At 48.9% G+C, this 17,225-nt stretch overlaps 1 protein-coding gene across 1 annotated transcript; it reads right to left on the reverse strand.

Moving 5' to 3' along the window:
• Nucleotides 1-8,932: 8,932 nt before the first annotated feature.
• LOC121047564 (juvenile hormone acid O-methyltransferase-like) lies at nucleotides 8,933-16,098 on the reverse strand. The gene is made up of 3 exons (XM_040502900.1): nucleotides 15,469-16,098; nucleotides 14,234-14,381; nucleotides 8,933-9,235 (listed from the first exon to the last, which is right to left on the reverse strand). Exons 1-3 carry the CDS (start codon nucleotides 16,096-16,098, stop codon nucleotides 9,060-9,062), a joined length of 954 nt encoding a protein of 317 aa, XP_040358834.1. The 3' UTR covers nucleotides 8,933-9,059.
• Nucleotides 16,099-17,225: the final 1,127 nt, after the last annotated feature.

Below are 17,225 nucleotides of genomic sequence, written 5' to 3' on the forward strand. Positions count from 1 at the left end.
CGGTAGACGATCATTGGCACCGACGGAGGTGATTTATCGAACCGACCCGCGGTAATGTAGCCCTAAACGTTCGTCTATATTGCCGCGGAGATGTGGGGACCGCGGGCTACTAGGTTTGACGTCTCCTTTGAGATATCGCCGCTGTTGAGACAATCCTTCGGTTACTCTAACGGTACCTTTGTTGGTAGCAAGATCCCACAAGCTTCACCACTAAATTATAGACCTATTGCTATGTTACCCAAGCATCAAGGAGAATGCAGGGATTGGTGTTCCACGCGCCGCACGTGCTGGCCCCAGCAGTAGTAAATTTTCTAAAGCAAAAACTTAAAACATTGTATATTGCACGCGCGTTCGTCAGCGCTTTATTTCGGTTATTTGCTTCGAATCTTTTATACGGGGAAGGCGTGCGCGTGTGGCGCGTGGAACACCAATCCCTACAACTGGGAGACTCATCGCCCGTTGAGGCAGACCAAGTTCTAGGCTGTATAAACATACACACAACCCAATTTTTTTTTTTGTCTGTTGACTACCTCCCAGTCATCGCCCATCCCAAGAAAGGATGAACCAAAATGGGGGACACTCATATTCTACACAAAGAGAAAGTGACGGGTGGGATATTCGTAAGGATATCCGCTGTTCCATTATGAATCCATACCAACTCGCCCAGTTATCCTGTTTACTAATTCGTAAGGACCTTAGGTATTGGGGTTCTGGTTTGAAAGTCCCAGCGTTCTTACTGTTCTGCTTCAATATTTTGTTCTTTAACTGTATGATCGTATCTCCCGGGCTTCACAATAAAGCTGTCTTTGTGTGTTTTGTATTTCTGAAGGCCTACGAAGGAAGGTCAATGCTGCTCGGCTTTTCATCCTTCCGAAACATATTTTTGAAAAATTCACAAGTGACAGGATGTACACGAAATGTGGCGCATATGAGGGTTGAAAAAGTGAATGCATTAAGAACACTTGTTTTTAGTTTTGGCTATTTTTTTATGGTTGATATATTTGGGCTATACTTCCCAGCCATTTGGCGGTTTCTTTGTTGGGCCATCTGGCAACGCTGATCGCGCGGGGGAAAGTCGGGCCTGCCCTCCGAGCGGAAGTCGGCATTTTAGGTTGCCCTCACTCGCCCTCACAGCCACACTCACCCTCACAGCTACACTCACCTTCAGCCCTTCACCCACCCTCATCCTCACAGCCACACCAACGCCACACTCACCTTCAGCCCTTCACTCACCCTCACTGAACCTCACGCCCCTCACGCACTCACCGCCCTCACGTACTCATGGCCCTCACGCCCCTCACCGCCCTCACACACTCATGGCCCTCACGCCCCTCACTCACTCATGGCCCTCACGCACTCATAGCCTTCAGGCCACTCACCGCCCTCACCGCCCTCACACCCCTCACGCACTCATGGCCCTCATGGCCCTCACGCCACTCACCGCCCTCACGCACTCATGGCCCTCACGCACTCACGGCCCTCACACCCCTCACGCCCCTCACGCTCCTCACGCACTCGTGGCCCTCACGCCACTCAGGCCCGCTTCAGATGGGGCACTTTCGCCCAGAAACTTGAAGTCGCAACGCCAGCAACACGGGCCGCCCGCGTTCACTAGCAGCAACCAATTGATGCCATTTGCCTACATCATCATGAAATTTTATTTTTCTTGCACTATTTAGACACACCATTACGCGCTATAAACGTGTTTTTATGCATTTAAATCTCGTTGAGAATACTGATGCATCTTTCTGAAACGGTTTATTTCCAAAAACGATCAATTTCAAACCGGAACCAAGGCTTTGTTCTTATCATCACCTGCACGAGATGTCACGTGTAAATATCGCGTCCCTGTTTGGATGCAGCCGGTTCAAACGTCTTCGAATTGCTCCGAGTTGCTCGCTTGTTTCGAGCCGGTCCCGATCTCAGCAATTCGTGTCGATCTAGAGAAAGCTACAGGGAACAACCCGCCATCAACACCAAATTGCTGAGGAAGTTGCTCCGTCTGAAGGGGGCCTTACGCACTCACCGCCCTCACGCCCCTCACGCACTCATGGCCCTCAACACGTTTTACGCACTCACCGCCCTCACGGCCCTCAGACTTTTCACGCCCCTCATGCACTCACACACTCACCGCCCTCACGCGGCCCTCACGCACTGACCGCCCTCACACCCCTCACGCACTCATGGCCCTCACGCCACACACCGCCCTCACGCTACTCACCGCCCTCACGCCCCTCACGCACTCATGGCCCTCACACCCCTCACGCACTCACCGCCCTCGCGCACTCACGGTCCTAGCTCACAGCCCTCACGGACCTCACTCACCCTCACCTCACCTGTGGTGAGTGAGGGCCTCCATGAGTGAGGTTCGCCGAGGTTAGGGTGCCTTCATGTGAGCCGAGGTATGCCTCCGAGTGGGCGGCTGTGTGGTCGGGGAGTCCTGGATTAGACTCCGGGCGACGGGTCGAGTCGCAGCGTACGAGCTCTTCCGACCGGCGATGATTCTACGCTAGCGTTCCCCCTGGCTCTGACAGTCGACGTCCCCTCTCCCTAGTGGACGTCCGTCTGCCGAGAGCCCTGGCCCCGAACTCCTGCGACGACGGGTAGCGACGTGAGCTCGTCCGACCGGCGATGACTCCGCTCGCAATTACCCCTTTGGCCCTCAGGTCTGCGGGCGCTGCGGGCACACTGTGTCCACGGCTCGCTTGACCGCAGTGTCTTGTTGGGTACCCCTGGTACTCAAACGCTGTTGGGTACCGAGATCATCGTTGTTAATTGGCATGGCGTTGGTGGAACCCGGCGCGGCGACCGCCCTCGCTGGTAGCCGTCGGCCGCGTGGTGAGACGGGCATTTGATTCCTCTTTGAGTACCGGTCCCCGGACGTAAAAGATATGTAATGTGCCCCCTTTTATCCCCACAAACCCCAGAAGAGTTTTCAGACCTGCCACTCTACTTTTCAGCCGTAAGTGTTCTCTGCAGCTTTCCTTCTCTCTTTCTCAGTCCTGTCCTTTAACTAACATGCCTTGACCTCCGCCTTTGCATTCACCTCCCCTCCGGTTGCGTCCCATCCAGGAGTAGCCTGGCATGTACGGTAATTCCTCTTCACCTCTAAAGTGAGTTTCCGCTATCAAATACACTGTGAAATTTTCAGCCTCTAATGTTCACCAATTTCTTCCCACTTTATTCTGTTTATACCTCGCAGCATGCCCCGTGATCTGGAGTCGATTATGTGCCGCCAATGTTCATCATAGCCACGCGCGTAATAATCGTTCCAACCACAGCTCGGCGTTCTGATGTCCCCGCGCGTTCTCTAGTCTTCCTCTCCCTCCCTTTCTCGGCGCATAGTGTCGGTATGGTGCCTGGATCGCGTCTTCGACTGGTGTGTTTAGCGTCCTATCCCGCCCATACATCAAAAGTGGTCCCAATGTGGCAACAAATGACGCGAGTGTCATGCTGTTGCCTGTCGCGATCCTGGCGGTTGGCCGTAGAAATGCTGGCGAAAAGCACGAGCGAACGCGAGTGTCGCTTTCGTCACGGCGTCCCTTTAGGCGTCCCAACTTCCGGCTGCTACAGCTTCCGTGAACTGTCACAGTGGAAAGCGACCTGCAGCAGAACAGGCGTCTGCCACTTATACCACAACTGTTGGGGCGCCGCCAGGGCCGCAACAGACGACAACATGACACTTCTATGACGTCATCAGGCGGAAATCGAGGGACCACTTTTTTGAACCCGGTAGACACACCAGTCGGAGACGCGTTCCAGGCACCATAGTGTCGGTAAAGAATACGTTGCTGGGCTAGTTGGTGACGTTTATGATTCAAATAAAATATTCCTTGCAGGGACGCTGGAAGTATGTTGTGAATGGTGTAGGGGGGCTGAAGCCAAGTTTTCTTTTGTCTTTTTTTAAATTGTTTTTGTACTTTTTTTTTTTTTTTTTGCTAAACGAATTTTAAACATTGCAATCCGAGTTCCGTTTGAGAGAAACACTATGCTATCGGGTTCGTTTTTGATCCTTTCACTACGTTGTGGCGGCAATTTCTGTTTTCTGCCTGAGAAAATTATTTCCTTACGCAGTGCTCCTAATTGCTAGATACTGTATATCGTTAACAAGCAACTGCACAGAAAAAGTTTTCAGCGAACGTTTGATTATTGATGTTCTAGAAATCTAGAAATTAAGGGAATATATATTATTTTCTCTCTTTATATGTACATAATGTAACGCGCCAAAACAACAGAGACGAAATATTACACCATGATTTTACACCACGTATTACACCATGATGCAGAACCATAAGTTACGCCGCGTCCTGTCCAGTTCTCCCTCCTTTTTCGTCGGTGTTGTTTTGGCGTGTTACACCATGATGCAAAACCAACTAGGCAAACTAGCTGTCCTTATATGTACACGAATGAAAAAAAAAAAAGGATTACATGTAGGCAACAACAGTAATTCGGTAATTTACACAACCTGTAGACATTTTGCACAGTACTAGTGTACAGCGAGCGACCCCCCTATCGGAGGGCCGCTCGCTGGAGCCTGGTTGCCACGTGGAGCGCGGTGAGCGCATGGCGCTTTCGGATTTGTCGGCGTCCGCGTGTGCTTTGCTTGCTTGATCGCAGCCTGCTGCTCCATCATGGCTTGCATCTGGCATGGACGCACGTGATGACTTCGTGACGAGCGCCTGGCGCCATACACCCCCAAGTATTATTATGGGGGGCTGAGGCGCCGCCGAGTCCCCCATAATGAAGTTGTAAAATGCTGCGCGTGCCTTCTATCGTTCTGCAATTTTTTTTGATTTAGTGTTTTTCGATGATGCTGAGCAATTCTCTAATTTAAACCATGCCCTTGAATACAGTATTAAAAAAGTTAATTACGCAAAAATAATTAACAATCTAATTTTCCCGGACTAAAAATTTTCCTAAATAGGCCCCTGGCCGGACCAAAACAACACAAAACTTCCTTTTTTTTTTTTTTTTTTTCGCGACGCGTAGTTTTTGCATTATCGAATTTTTTCATATTTCGTGAAACACCCTGTATATATCATGAAGTAAAATTCCGGGGGGTCTAACCCCCCCCTCCCCCCCCCCCCCCCCCCCCCGCCCCCCAGGCTACGCGCCTGCCGGACCAGGAGGATCTTTTCAGCCGTGCACCCGTCATGCAGCTGTGTTTGGCCTTTGTCGCCCGCTTCTCCAGGGATTATTACCATTATTCTTTTCCGCCTCGCTTGCACCTTTGCATTATCATCATAACCTTCATTAATGCAGGCAGGGACGGCGCCAGGCTTTTCATAGTGAGGGGGCAGTGGGGAGGCGCACGGCAGTTTTGGGGAGGCATGGGCCTTCGGTCAGACTAAAAGAACAAATATTGAGGGACGATGACTTGGCGCTTCGGGAGGTTTTAAGAGAAATCAGCTCAGTTTATTTCATTATTTTACAACCTATCTACAACTCTGGTTAATGTAGAATTTCACGTGCAAAATATTCAGGCATGTTTACATTTCGCAATACTAAATAAGCACGCTCACGGTTGTCGTGACTCATCATCTGCTCTTTAGGCAGTCCCCTGCACCTCGGAAAACCGGAGCACGTCAGCGATCATGTAGATGTAGTGACGATTCTCCCTTCTCTGCTAAATACGCCTGACAGAGGTACACGGCGACTGATTTAGCCGTGCTACTGTTCTTCATCTGCTTGAAGGAAGCCGATGATGTTTGGGACACCTTGCGTGCCGCACTGTTGGACGTCGTAGTCTGCCTTCCTTTTGAAGAACTTTCTTCTAGTTTCGACAGCCCTCTGTCAAAAAAGAGCAACTCCACTGTTTTACTTTCCTCCTCTCCCTCCCTCCCTCCCTCCCTCCCCCCCCCCCCCCCCCCCCCCCCCCCCAAATACACAAACACTGTCAGCTTTCCTCCAACCTCCTGGGATAGTCCCTCGAAGGGACTCCGTGCCCCAGGGTCACTAATAATGGGAGCTTGGCAGTTCTCGAACCGCCAGGCTCCGACCTATACCCTTTCCCGAGCACACACAGTCGCCCTCATCAAAGTTGCTTCAAGGACCCCATTGAGACTTGAAATAAGCAGGATGACCTAGACACATCAAAGCCGCCCCTTGGGAACTCACCTGTCGGCCCAAGCGTCTCAGGACTTTGGGAAATTTCCTCGGTCAGGGCATGAACAGTGTCCTTGAGTTCCTTTGTCGGGCAGGTACGAAGCGACGGCGCAGTGCAGATGGGATTCCAAGTCTCTCCGAGTAATCACTTGGGTGAAGCTACTTTCAGGAAGTCTTTTATGGTTGGCGACAGAGGAATTGAGTGGTAGACGACGCTCCTTAGCTTCGGCAAGCCATACCGATATTCATGCATCGTTTTCACGGGGTACGTAAAGCATATAAAGCGGACGGCATGAAAAAGTTGAAAACGTCCGGTATGAGGCCTCTTTAGGCTGGCTATCCTTCAAGCCAATGCCTTTTCCATGGGGCGAGGAAATTAGGAAAATGACCAGTCATCTAGTGTGCGCCGGTCTGCGTACGAAACTTAGAAAAAGGGGGGGGGGGGGGTGTAAAGGCTGGCATATTTTTGGGGTGGCAGGACAAATTTTAGGGGAGGCGCGCCCGCCACCCGTCGCCTCCCTTTGGCGCCGTCCCTGAATGCAGGCCGTTCACCCTTGTTGGTGTTAGACTGGTGGCGGCTGTTAAACTCCGTTTGCTCTACTGACGCCTAACTCCTTGTTAGCTCAGTTGGTAAAGCCAGGACCAACTTGAATATTTAAGTTGGTCCTGGGTAAAGCGCTCCACTGGAAATGGAGAGGTCCTTGGTTTCGATACAAAGACCAGGTGGAGTTTTTCAGCTGCGCAGCAGTCTAGCTCTGTTTGAAGATTTGTGTTTGTCCTTTGTCCCTCTTGGTCCCCTTGTCCAGGGAATATTATCGTTATGCTGGTGTATGTCGACTTTTCCTTAAAACGTTGACCTTGGGTGGCTCCCCCCCCCCCCTCTCCCTAATCCATCCATGGTAAGACCAAATAAGGAAATGGAACCGCGACGTTCGGGCAGTTCTGGGCCCTCAGGCGGTACGGTTCACCAGAACTTCACGAACGTTGAGAACGGCCGGTTTGTCGTCTGCTATCGGGACCGGGCGCGTGCCCCTTTTCCTCTTTTATTGCTCCGAATCAGTTGAGAAGCCCGGATGTAAGTAGGTGGCGCTGCAGTCTAGCAAAATGTTGCCGCCCACTGCCAGCAGTGTTGTTAACTTAGCGAGAAAGTCGCTAAATTTAGAGTGTTTTCAGTCGTCCTAACGACTGGGACCGGACATTTCATCGAACGCCGTTTCGTCGAACGACGTTTCATCGAAGCCGTTTCATCGAATGCCGTTTCATCGAACGGCGTTTCATCTAACGCCGTTTCATCGAAGCCGTTTCATCGAACACCGTTTTATCGAACGCCGTCTTATCAAACGCCAGGGTGGCATTCCCGCTTCCTGAAGCTGGTCGGAGGTGCCAATCCCAGATTCTGGAAGTTTTTGACTTGCGTCGCCACAGAACATCAGCTGACGGAAGACAAGCTGGAGGCGATGCTGAGTTCACAAGAGCCTCCTCGCCAGAAGATGGCCATAGCGGCAAGGAATGAGAAGATCTGCATTTTTTATGAGAACCCACCGACCATGGCTGTGGGGGACTCTTTGAGAGCTCATCGTTTGAAACGGTGAATGGCTGTCGCACGAACACATGGAACCCCCTAAAGTTTTCAAATAAAATTTAAAGTGACGTACTTACTTTTGACTTCATTGAGTCTTAGAACAAAATAAAAAAAAAAAAATGTTTCGTTGTAGTTTTATAAATAGCACCTCAGCTTTAGCTACTGCAAGCTTCGGGCAGTAAAAAAGTATCAATAGAAAGACATGAGAGGCTAGGAGGCTCACATGGCTAAAGTTGTTGCGCCTGCGCAAAACCTGAGTCGCCTTCTGGCCTCCATGAGTCTTACCGGGAGTGCGACTTTTTGTTTATTTGTTACAATACCCTCAAGGCCCCTCGGGTAATACAGAGGGGGTGAACAGATAAGCACAATGCGCGAAACAAACATAAAGATCGGTACCAATATCCTCAAGGGTTACTTGCATCAAAATAATTGTAACAGCTACAAGTTTGGACATTAAAAAACCTGACGATGAAATGGGTGAATGACACGGAAATGCACTCGATCCGTGCATAAAAGAACATCTTTCACACTTTTTATTTAAAAGACATTCGATGAAACGGCCGTCAGCGATTCAATGAAACGGCGTTCGATGAAACGGCGTTCGATGAAACGTCCATTTTTTCGATGAAACGGCGTTCGACGAAACGGTGTTCGATGAAATGTCCGGGAACCCCTAACAACAGTGTTGTGGTTTTGGAGTCTTAGCGACTTTTGGGGTAACTTTTTTTTTTTCAGTTGTGTAAATTGTTAAGCTACGTGGACCGGGGGAAGGGGGGGGGGGGGGGAGGATGTGTCAGTCGGATAGCTTTGGATGTCACTCATTTTTATTCATCCTGTTGTGTGAGGTGTTGTTGGTTGACGCCGGTTAACGCGAAAAACGAATGTATTCTTTGATCCCGAACCACTTTAGAACTACTCCATTTTTCAGAGATTATCAGGTGTTTAAAATCATCCTTTGTAACCTTCGCAAAAAAAAAAAAAAAAAAAACGCGTGTAAGCGAGTTTTGTTTGATAAGGATGAAGCAGAAGAGTCTTCCGCAGTTTTGTTCATGGACCAGGATCTTCTCACCAACGCTTTGAGTCACTCAAGGTGTTGGTGAGCCCCTTGAGAATGGGACGGTCGACTCCGACTATTCACTTCTCTCGTCACCACAAAAAATAATTAAAAATAATGTAAAAAAAGAGAAAACTTTGTCTTTTACAAAAAAGAAAGAAGGTCATCATCATCATCACTATTAATCGACTTTTCGCTAAAACTGGCGACTTTTAGGCCGCGTCCTGGCGACTTCGCCCAAAAAAAGTTAACAGCACCGCCGCCCAGTTTATTAATTTTAGCCATATTGAATCATTTTCATGGGTAATGTTGCCGGAACTACGGCGTGGAAGAGGGTTTGGAAGCGTGCACGACGTAGACGTCGAACTCCGCGCTGAATCCTTCCGGCCCTCTCTCGCAGCGCCTGAGCATCTCGGCAGACATGGCGCTGTACAGCTCCTGCTTCTCCTCGGCGGCAGCGTCGCCCGCGACGGGTAACACAGACGACAGGGAACCTAAACAAAAACAAAGTGGATTAAAAAAAAAAAATTCCGAGGACACACAAGCATTTTTTAAAGGGGCCCTGCAACGACTTTTTGACTGTTTTTTAATTTGCACCGAACGTGAGCGCACTGAACGTGCTAACTTAATTAAACTTTTATTTTCTCGAATTTCGCTTTACTTTAAAAGTTACAGGTAAATTAAAATTACAGAAACAAGCAAAAAAATAACCTCCTTCAAGACGTCCTTGGCCCTGGCTTGAGCGGCCGTGACCTAGAGGAGGGGTAGTGAGCACAGCGAGCGCTCACGGCTGCCGCACTCCGTTTCGACGACTCGAGAAGGCGCCACTAAGGCATGTGATGGATAGGCTGGATGAAGCGGGCGGCCAGGGCGGCTCCCATTGCATTTGCTGCGCCCTTAAACACTAATTCGGCATGACACTTCCTTGGCCATTAACGACAGCAAGCACGAGGTAAAGATCAGTTGAAAACGGGAGCCACTTCGCGCTGCCATACCGCCAAACGGCCAAACCGCAAGCCAAACCTCCTCGCCGAAGGCCTTCGGAACGCTCGGAACCGGTGCCCGTATTACCACCGCAGCGCCCCCGCGTACATGCGAGACATTTCTACGCTCGCCGCTCGTCGGCGCCTGATCCCACTACTTTTTCCTAGTATGCGCCGCCTTTTCCACCGCTTGGTGGCGGGTATGTCGACGGGTCATTTCTTCTTTCCGTACTTTATAAACTGCATTTGTTTCCTCTCTAATCTAAAATATTGAAGAAAAAGAAAAGCTACTTTCATAAATAATTGAAACGGTTCGCGCCACTTACATTTTGTATATCGCGACTAAAAAAAGCTTTTAGCGGCTCTGACCAAAAGCAAGGCCAGGACCAAAAACGTCACGATGTCGTCACATATTGCGCGCTTTCGGCACCGCGGGTCGCCCCCGCAGGTGGAAAAGGTTTCCGCGTAGTCCGGTTAAAATATGACTCACTGATTTTTAGTTACTCCTTCCGCTCCCGCTGGCTTGCCCGAACCCCAGGAGACGTGGAAACCGCAAAGAAGGTAGACGCTTAAGTGTGATTGCCGGGCCCCTTTAACAGTTGTGAATGCGAAAGCATGACTGTCGTTCTTCCGCTCCCTTAGTTCGTATGCGGCCTACTGGCGTGGACGGCCACGTTTCGCTACTGCCGAGGTAGCAGCCGACGGCCGAGCACGAGCTCTCGTAAAGTGGCCGCGCCGCGCTGAGCTCGGCCGTGCAGCCACCCCGGAGTTTGCCCGTGCGGGCTCTGCGGTCAGCCGCTCCCTATTACCGACGGCTGGACAGCTGCCTGTGCTGCGCCGCTATAGAGAGTACTTTTCTGATGCTGTTCCTGGAATTACACCGCGCGCCAACCAATGGGACCCCATCCATCAAATCGCTGCTGCAGACGACAGGCTTCGTCTGCAGCGCTCCATTGGGGCAGGGGAGTTTAGGTATCGTTTGGCGCGGCTTCAAAAGCCAATGACGTCGGTTCGCCCCATGGAACAGTTAATGCTTTCGCATTAATTGTGAAATGTGTGTTTTACCCAGACTCTTCAAAAAAAGGAGGAAGGGAGAGGGAGCTCCGGGGGAATTTTATTGGTCACCGATTTGTCTTAAATGGATACTTCAACGAAATTTAAAATATTCCCGTCGTGTTCAAAAATAGGTTGAATATGATCCACAATATTCGTAAATGACAATCGCACGTTTGTGTCTTGAGCCTGGTGGCTGGATTTTTCGTTATAAACGGCCCACTCTGGCAAGCGCTCGGAGAAGGCCCAGCGGAGACCGCGTGACATCCAACGCAATCGTGACGTAGGTCGTTCAAGGACGAGCAAAGCTACGGCGAGGCTGACGTCGAGAGGATGGCCCAGTCGTTCCAGCTACCGAAGCTAATGCTTTTGCACGAATTTTGAATGACGGGTTAATCTTCTGTAATCTTGTAGGGGGACAATAGCGACTTCTGCGACACACGAAAGGCATTCTCGGGAAGAGGGGAGTTCTTCCTGCCCCTCTTCTCTCGTCGTGGCTGGAGGCGAGACAACCTCCGTCACTAGCTGTCAAGGTTCCTAGACGGGCATTACAAGCGAGGCGTTAGCGACATCCACCAGGTGCTTTTTGCTAATCGTTTAATTTGGTTTAGAATTCCTTTTCGTGACTTTTTTAACAAGATATCGGTATGGGGGGGGTTCGATGTGATGCTGCTCATTTGAACACATCTAGACCAAAGAATAAGCGCCGAAATCTCGTTGTAGTATCCCTTTAAAGGGCTCCTAAGAAAAAAAAACAGTTTTTTAGTCAATCTAATTGGGACACGCGTTTCAAAAAAAAAAAAAAAATGAGAGCATGACGATGAGGGATTTATTCGAAATTCTGCGCGCAAAGTCCATGACGTCACGGGTCATTCCGGATTGACAATCCTTGGGCATTCGTTCTTTCGACCTCAACGTGAAAGTGAAGCCGATCCACCACTCCTCCACGCGCCCGCAATTCCCTGAGAGAAAACAAGTGGAAATGGTGTGACTGCCGACTAAATCTCGTCTCGCGCCGACAATATTGCCCTAAAAAAAAGTTTTTTTCACGTAAACCAAACTTTAAAAAATAATTATTCTTATGGGCTCTTCAAAATTTATTCAAGACATCGACAGACACGGCTAGTTACCTAAATAATACGCTAAACCATTTTTTTCTCGCAAACACATTGCGTTTTTAAATCTGGTCCTGCAAAAGTGACATCGAATGGACGCTCCGAATGTTCTTTCGAGCACTTGCCCAGCAGCAAGGTGCAAAGTAGCGACGTACAGTCTCCGGCGATATGAAAGACCCACTGGGAGCGCGTGGCCGAGGCGGTGGCTGGCGGGGGCGCTGCGAGCGCTCCGAGCAGTTCCGTTCTGCTTCGATGGGAGGACGCTCACTCGGGGCTCAGCTAAAGCGCGCGCTTATCAGTTTGTGCTGAGCCCCGAGTGAGCGTCCTCTCCTCGAAGCAGAATGGAATTGCCCGGAGCGCCCCCGCAGCCACCGCCTCGGCCACGCGCTCCCAGTGGGTCTTTCATGTCGCCGGAGACTGTACTCTCCTAGGGAGGCACCCTATACTCTGCTTTTTAGGCTGTCTGCTCAAACTGCAAGTCATCCAGTTTGTGACGTCACCCTACTGGAAAGCGTGAAGAAATTTGAATACTGGCTTTTACATCACATACATACTTTTTTTTTTCAATAGCCACTTAGAATTTAGGAACGCTAAATAACATGACGGAAAGAGTACAACCCGGGTATGCAGAAAGTGTAGTAAGTTTGGGTCTCTAAAAAATCTTAATGCCGCCGGACTGCATCTCCGCATTGGGCCCAGCGTGCCTCATACTGTGCCGCTACGCGCTGGGAAGCTCACGCAGAGCACCAATAAAGCGCTCAGGTAAATTATCCAACGTGTGGCCGAACCTCCGAAGGCCAGTGTCCTTTTTGCACCCAACCCAGCACACATGTTGCCACGTGCATAAACAGGATGTTTTCACGTTTTTCGAATGTCTTGTTCAGTGAACATTATTAGACAACACGTCTTTTTTTTTTTTTTTTGGGGGGGGGGGGGGGGGAGGGAGGGGGGGGGGGGAATCGCCCAAAGCACACTGTATATCAGCAATGTAAATTGTTTTCGGGAAGGGGGGCGGGCGGCTAGTTTACCATATCAGGACCCCCCCCCCCCCTTTTCCATCCTTCACAGATGGCTGCGCCACTGCTGTCTATTAACGATGTCCTCACACGTCTTGCACACATTGCACACGATGGCAAAACACACAACATGCGAAAAGCAAAGATAATTGAAAGAAATCTAAAACGAAACTTACGTCTAGGTACCAAGCACGAAAAAAATCGTACTCATTGCGTGACTTTTTTTTTTTTTAATTTGGGCAAATATTTGTTTTAAAGGTTCTCCTTTTTTATTTTATTTTCCGGATTACTGAAATAAGCTCGACGCGTTGTTTAGGTGAAACAGGCACGTAGACTGGTTTTATTGTGCCGTGGGGAGCAAATATCAAAAATAGCAAACACAATAAATCGCCAATTAATAAAAATATATTGATTGATTAATCTGTAAAAAGGTAAACAAAATAACAACAAAACAAAAACATTTTTTTTTTAATTATTTTGCGTTGCTTACACAGTAAAACAACCTATTGTGTTTGTGTTTTCCTAAGTAAAAATAAATTCATGCAACGATAAAAAAAATAAAAAAAAACTGCTAATTTGATTATGGCCGTAGTGCATACGTCTTGCCCCAAAAAGATGCAAACTTGATTAACCGTTATTTTGACTACGCGGAGGCTGAGCCCGATCTGAAAGTCCATGAATCCGAATCCGAACCTTACCGACGAAACTTCCCATTCAACACCCATGTTAGACATCCTTAGCGATACGGAACCCGTTACTGAAAACGTGCAATAACTTTACGTTGGTGTAAATTATTATAGGACACAAGAGCTATCCTGCTACTTGTCCACATATTTCAATTGGGGTGCATTTCGAAACATCCCATTCGAAGAAGCTTTTTCAGGGATATGCGGTGTCCAAGCCATCGACACCTCAAAGTGTCTCCATTTGAATTTTTTTTTTTTTCTCGGAGGAAGAAACACGAAAGATGTAACGAGAACGGACAAAATGCGCCGACCTCAATCGAAAAGCACGTTTTGAGATGATTCAAAGAGTTCAAACGAGAAGGTCGAGACAAGAACAGGCTCGAATGAAAACCGTCCTTCATATGATATGGTTCGATCATGTTAGCTCAGCGGAATTACCTGCGTCTTTTCACATATCGCGTTAGCACATAAACAAACTCGTTATTCGCAAAAAAAAAAAAAAAAATAAATAAAAAAAGCTTTTTATGATTACGGTTTTTGCAGGATCTCCGCAGAGCCGTCCTACGGGCGGCTCTGCAGGGAAGCCAGGAATTGATTACTGTGTGAAGTGTGGTTATGGTAAAAAGGGTATATGCTTACTTGTCAGATGCTCTTCTGATGGAAAGGTCCACACGTTGCGACGCACCTCACAAGTGTGCTGTTTCAAATTCGCGTCGTAAATTAGTTTCTCTAAGTAAAAGCGCAGATCTTCCTCGTCCTGACTTGGAGGGATGTAGTCTTCTATATTCTGTAAAATGATATACAGGCGATAACACGATATCATTTCATAGTAACAAAGAGTGTTTATGGTATAAATTTCATGCAAAAAAAAAGCGTTATGCGGAAATGTGACGAGAAAACGTTACACACAGCTGGGCCAAGAAAACTTAAACCATGCACAACCCATAGCAGGCAATACTTTAGCATCTAAAGTATATAGAAGGCATACTTAGTCTTAATTTATCATGTGCAATGCGATCAGGCGCAATTAATCACAATAAGCGAGACTTTTCAAGCGGAAATTTAAGCCCGGACCGTGCGATCCGCAGCCCGACGCCTTTGCTCGGCACGAGTAGGAGGTGAAGGTAAGCGCAAGCAGCTACCGATTACTCATGGAAGCCTGTGGTAGCAGGAGACCTGGGCGCTAGTAGGAGCAAGCGCAGCAGGCTCCCGAATGACCAAGCGTAAGTAACGACTTCGCACAGCAGCCAATAAATAGCGTAGCAGCCTCCCTTCTCGCGATTGCATCACTTACCGCAGGGGGCTGTTCGCATTTCACGAGCATGAATGACTCAAGGAGCTAAAGGTATCGTCGGAAGAAGGAAAACTCATGCAAACGCCTAATTAAGGCATACTCCTCACACAATCCTTTATAAATTTAGACTTGTCTTGACCATTCGATAAACTCGCGGAGCACATGAGTATATATTTGTCACTTACGCAACACATTAGAAACTGTGCACACAGCTCCCCATAAGCAAGCAGGCATAACAAACCATAATGCAATCATAACGCACGCCTGGCACTTGCCTCCCCCCCCCTCCCCCCCCCCCCCCGAAATTCTCCATTTTACTGGGGCCTCCTCTCCCCCCAACTCTCATACAAAATTTTGTCATGGGCGCCCCCCCCCCCTTCCCCAATAAAAATCCTGGCTACGTGCTCCCTTTATTGATAAGAGGCACGACAAATTTCGTGCTCCCCTTATTGATAAGAATTATCAATACATTTCTGCAATTTATTAAACTCGTTGGTTGCGTGGCAGGCCTCCCTGCAAACTGTAATCTGTCCAAGGCATCGTGACGACATCGTGCAGATATTGCAGAAATCTTGCTTACCGTGATATGCGACCGCCAGCGATCCATGCGTGCGAACTCACGCCACAGTGCGTAAACCGGGGTCCGGGCACAGAACTGCAGCAGACATTCGCCATCTGGAGCCAGCAGGCGGGCAATATTCGCGAACGCCGTTCGTTGGTCCTTGATCCAATGAAGACAGTAGAACGAGTAAACACGGTCGAACGTTCCGTGAGTCTGCAAGAACCGCGACACATCGTGCGCTATGTTCAGTGTCTCGTAAGTGATGTGTGAATGGTCGAAATGGCGTCTGGCGTAGTCGATCATGGTTGCTGAAGCATCCGTGCCAACCAGTCTTCGACAGGGGAAGCATCGAGGCATCAAGACTTCGCGCGTGAAGTCACCGATGGCGCAACCGATGTCCAGAAACTGCTGGTATTCGCCTGGTGGTCTTCTGAAGGCTGTGTTGAGTAGATCAAGTACATGGATGTTGTCTCGTCTTTGTAAAGCGTTAGCGGCAACGTAAAGCTCTGGCTCCAGTCTGGGTCCCGTTGAAAAAACACCGGAGTTGCTGGAATCGCGAATTAGCTGCGACCTTGAAGAACCATTGATGGCTTGCTGAAGTTGCTTGAGTTGACTCGCCACTCGATTTGATCGAAAACCACGCAACATCTTGGCGGAAACCTGACGCAATCCTTGCGATGTGACCCTTTGAAAGGGATACAAAGAGGACACTTCTAATGCCTTTCGCGTATGTTGCAACCAGCAGTGGATGGCGCTGATTTTGGAAGACGCTGGTGGACGTTCCCTGCTAGAAAAAATAGTGTGCTTACAGGAAAAGTTGTTTTAAGAACGTGGCAGGAAAGGAAAGTTGCAAAAAGTAAAAATAGACAAGGATCAGAGCATCACGGCAGCCAGTAGTATATCAACGTCTGCTACGGTTATTTTTGCGTCTGACAAGGAAAAGAAAGCGATGAGCGTGAACGCGTAAGATATACGGCCCTTTCATTTGTTAAATTCTGGTCATCAATTTCCTGTGTAGCTATTGTAATCGTGCATATAGTGTATACACTAAGAATTTTACACTCTTGGTGTAGAGGTGGTGCTCCAGAGACTTACACCCATGAATCCCTTCCTTTCAGCACCCTTTTTAAAACTGAAATAGGGTTGCTGTTGCATGAAACACTTTTCTTGAAAGGTGTAGAAAAGGGTGCTGCGGTGCAATGCTTCAAACATCCTTCAGTTTTGAAGGGTGTTCATTGCACTTAAACTCGCTTTAAACAGCTTTAGTTCAGGTTGTCTTAGTAGTTATGTCAAATAATAATTGCTTGTACCAATGCTTTTTCACCGCCAACACTTTCTCTCCCCGTGTTCCCAGTGAAGATGGTTAGTGGAGAGCTCGTTGGTGCAGGTGCTGCCATGTAGCTCTGGCTCGTGGCGGCACGTGCCACTGTCATTGTCTGTGCTCCCTGTGATCTCAGTCAAGGTGGTGACAGAGATTTTGGGAGGACTCTCTACCGCCAGGTTCTGACACGTAGCTCTGGCTCGGGAAGAGGAAGGGGGGAAAGGAAAGGGGGGGGGGGGGGGGGTTGACGCCGTAGTTACTGCCAAAGTTTGTCATCCCTGTCGAAACGGTGACTGGAATCCGGAGAGGGTTCGCCGCCGCAGCCGGTCGGTTCAGGTTCCGCACGTTCTGTCGTAGTCCTTCCTGGGAATTCGTTCTCCTCATGTTGAGCTTCCAGCAGGAGAAATCCACCGCTGTTGTGTTACATGCCACCACAACAGTCAATCCACAGTAG

Source organism: Ixodes scapularis, unplaced genomic scaffold (assembly GCF_016920785.2).
Source record: "Ixodes scapularis isolate PalLabHiFi unplaced genomic scaffold, ASM1692078v2 PGA_scaffold5__190_contigs__length_132052651, whole genome shotgun sequence".
In the NCBI taxonomy this organism is placed as follows: Eukaryota; Metazoa; Arthropoda; class Arachnida; order Ixodida; family Ixodidae; genus Ixodes; species Ixodes scapularis.

What these genes read in the sequence shown, in the direction of transcription:
- LOC121047564 (XM_040502900.1), bottom strand. Translation starts at nt 16,098, where the DNA reads ATGTTGCGTGGTTTTCGATCAAATCGAGTGGCGAGTCAACTCAAGCAA. An exon ending in GCTGGCGGTCGCATATCACG is followed by an intron (nt 14,382 to 15,468) that starts GTAAGCAAGATT and finishes ATCATTTTACAG; the next exon opens with AATATAGAAGACTACATCCC. An exon ending in ATCAGAAGAGCATCTGACAA is followed by an intron (nt 9,236 to 14,233) that starts GTAAGCATATAC and finishes GTTTTTGTTTAG; the next exon opens with GTTCCCTGTCGTCTGTGTTA.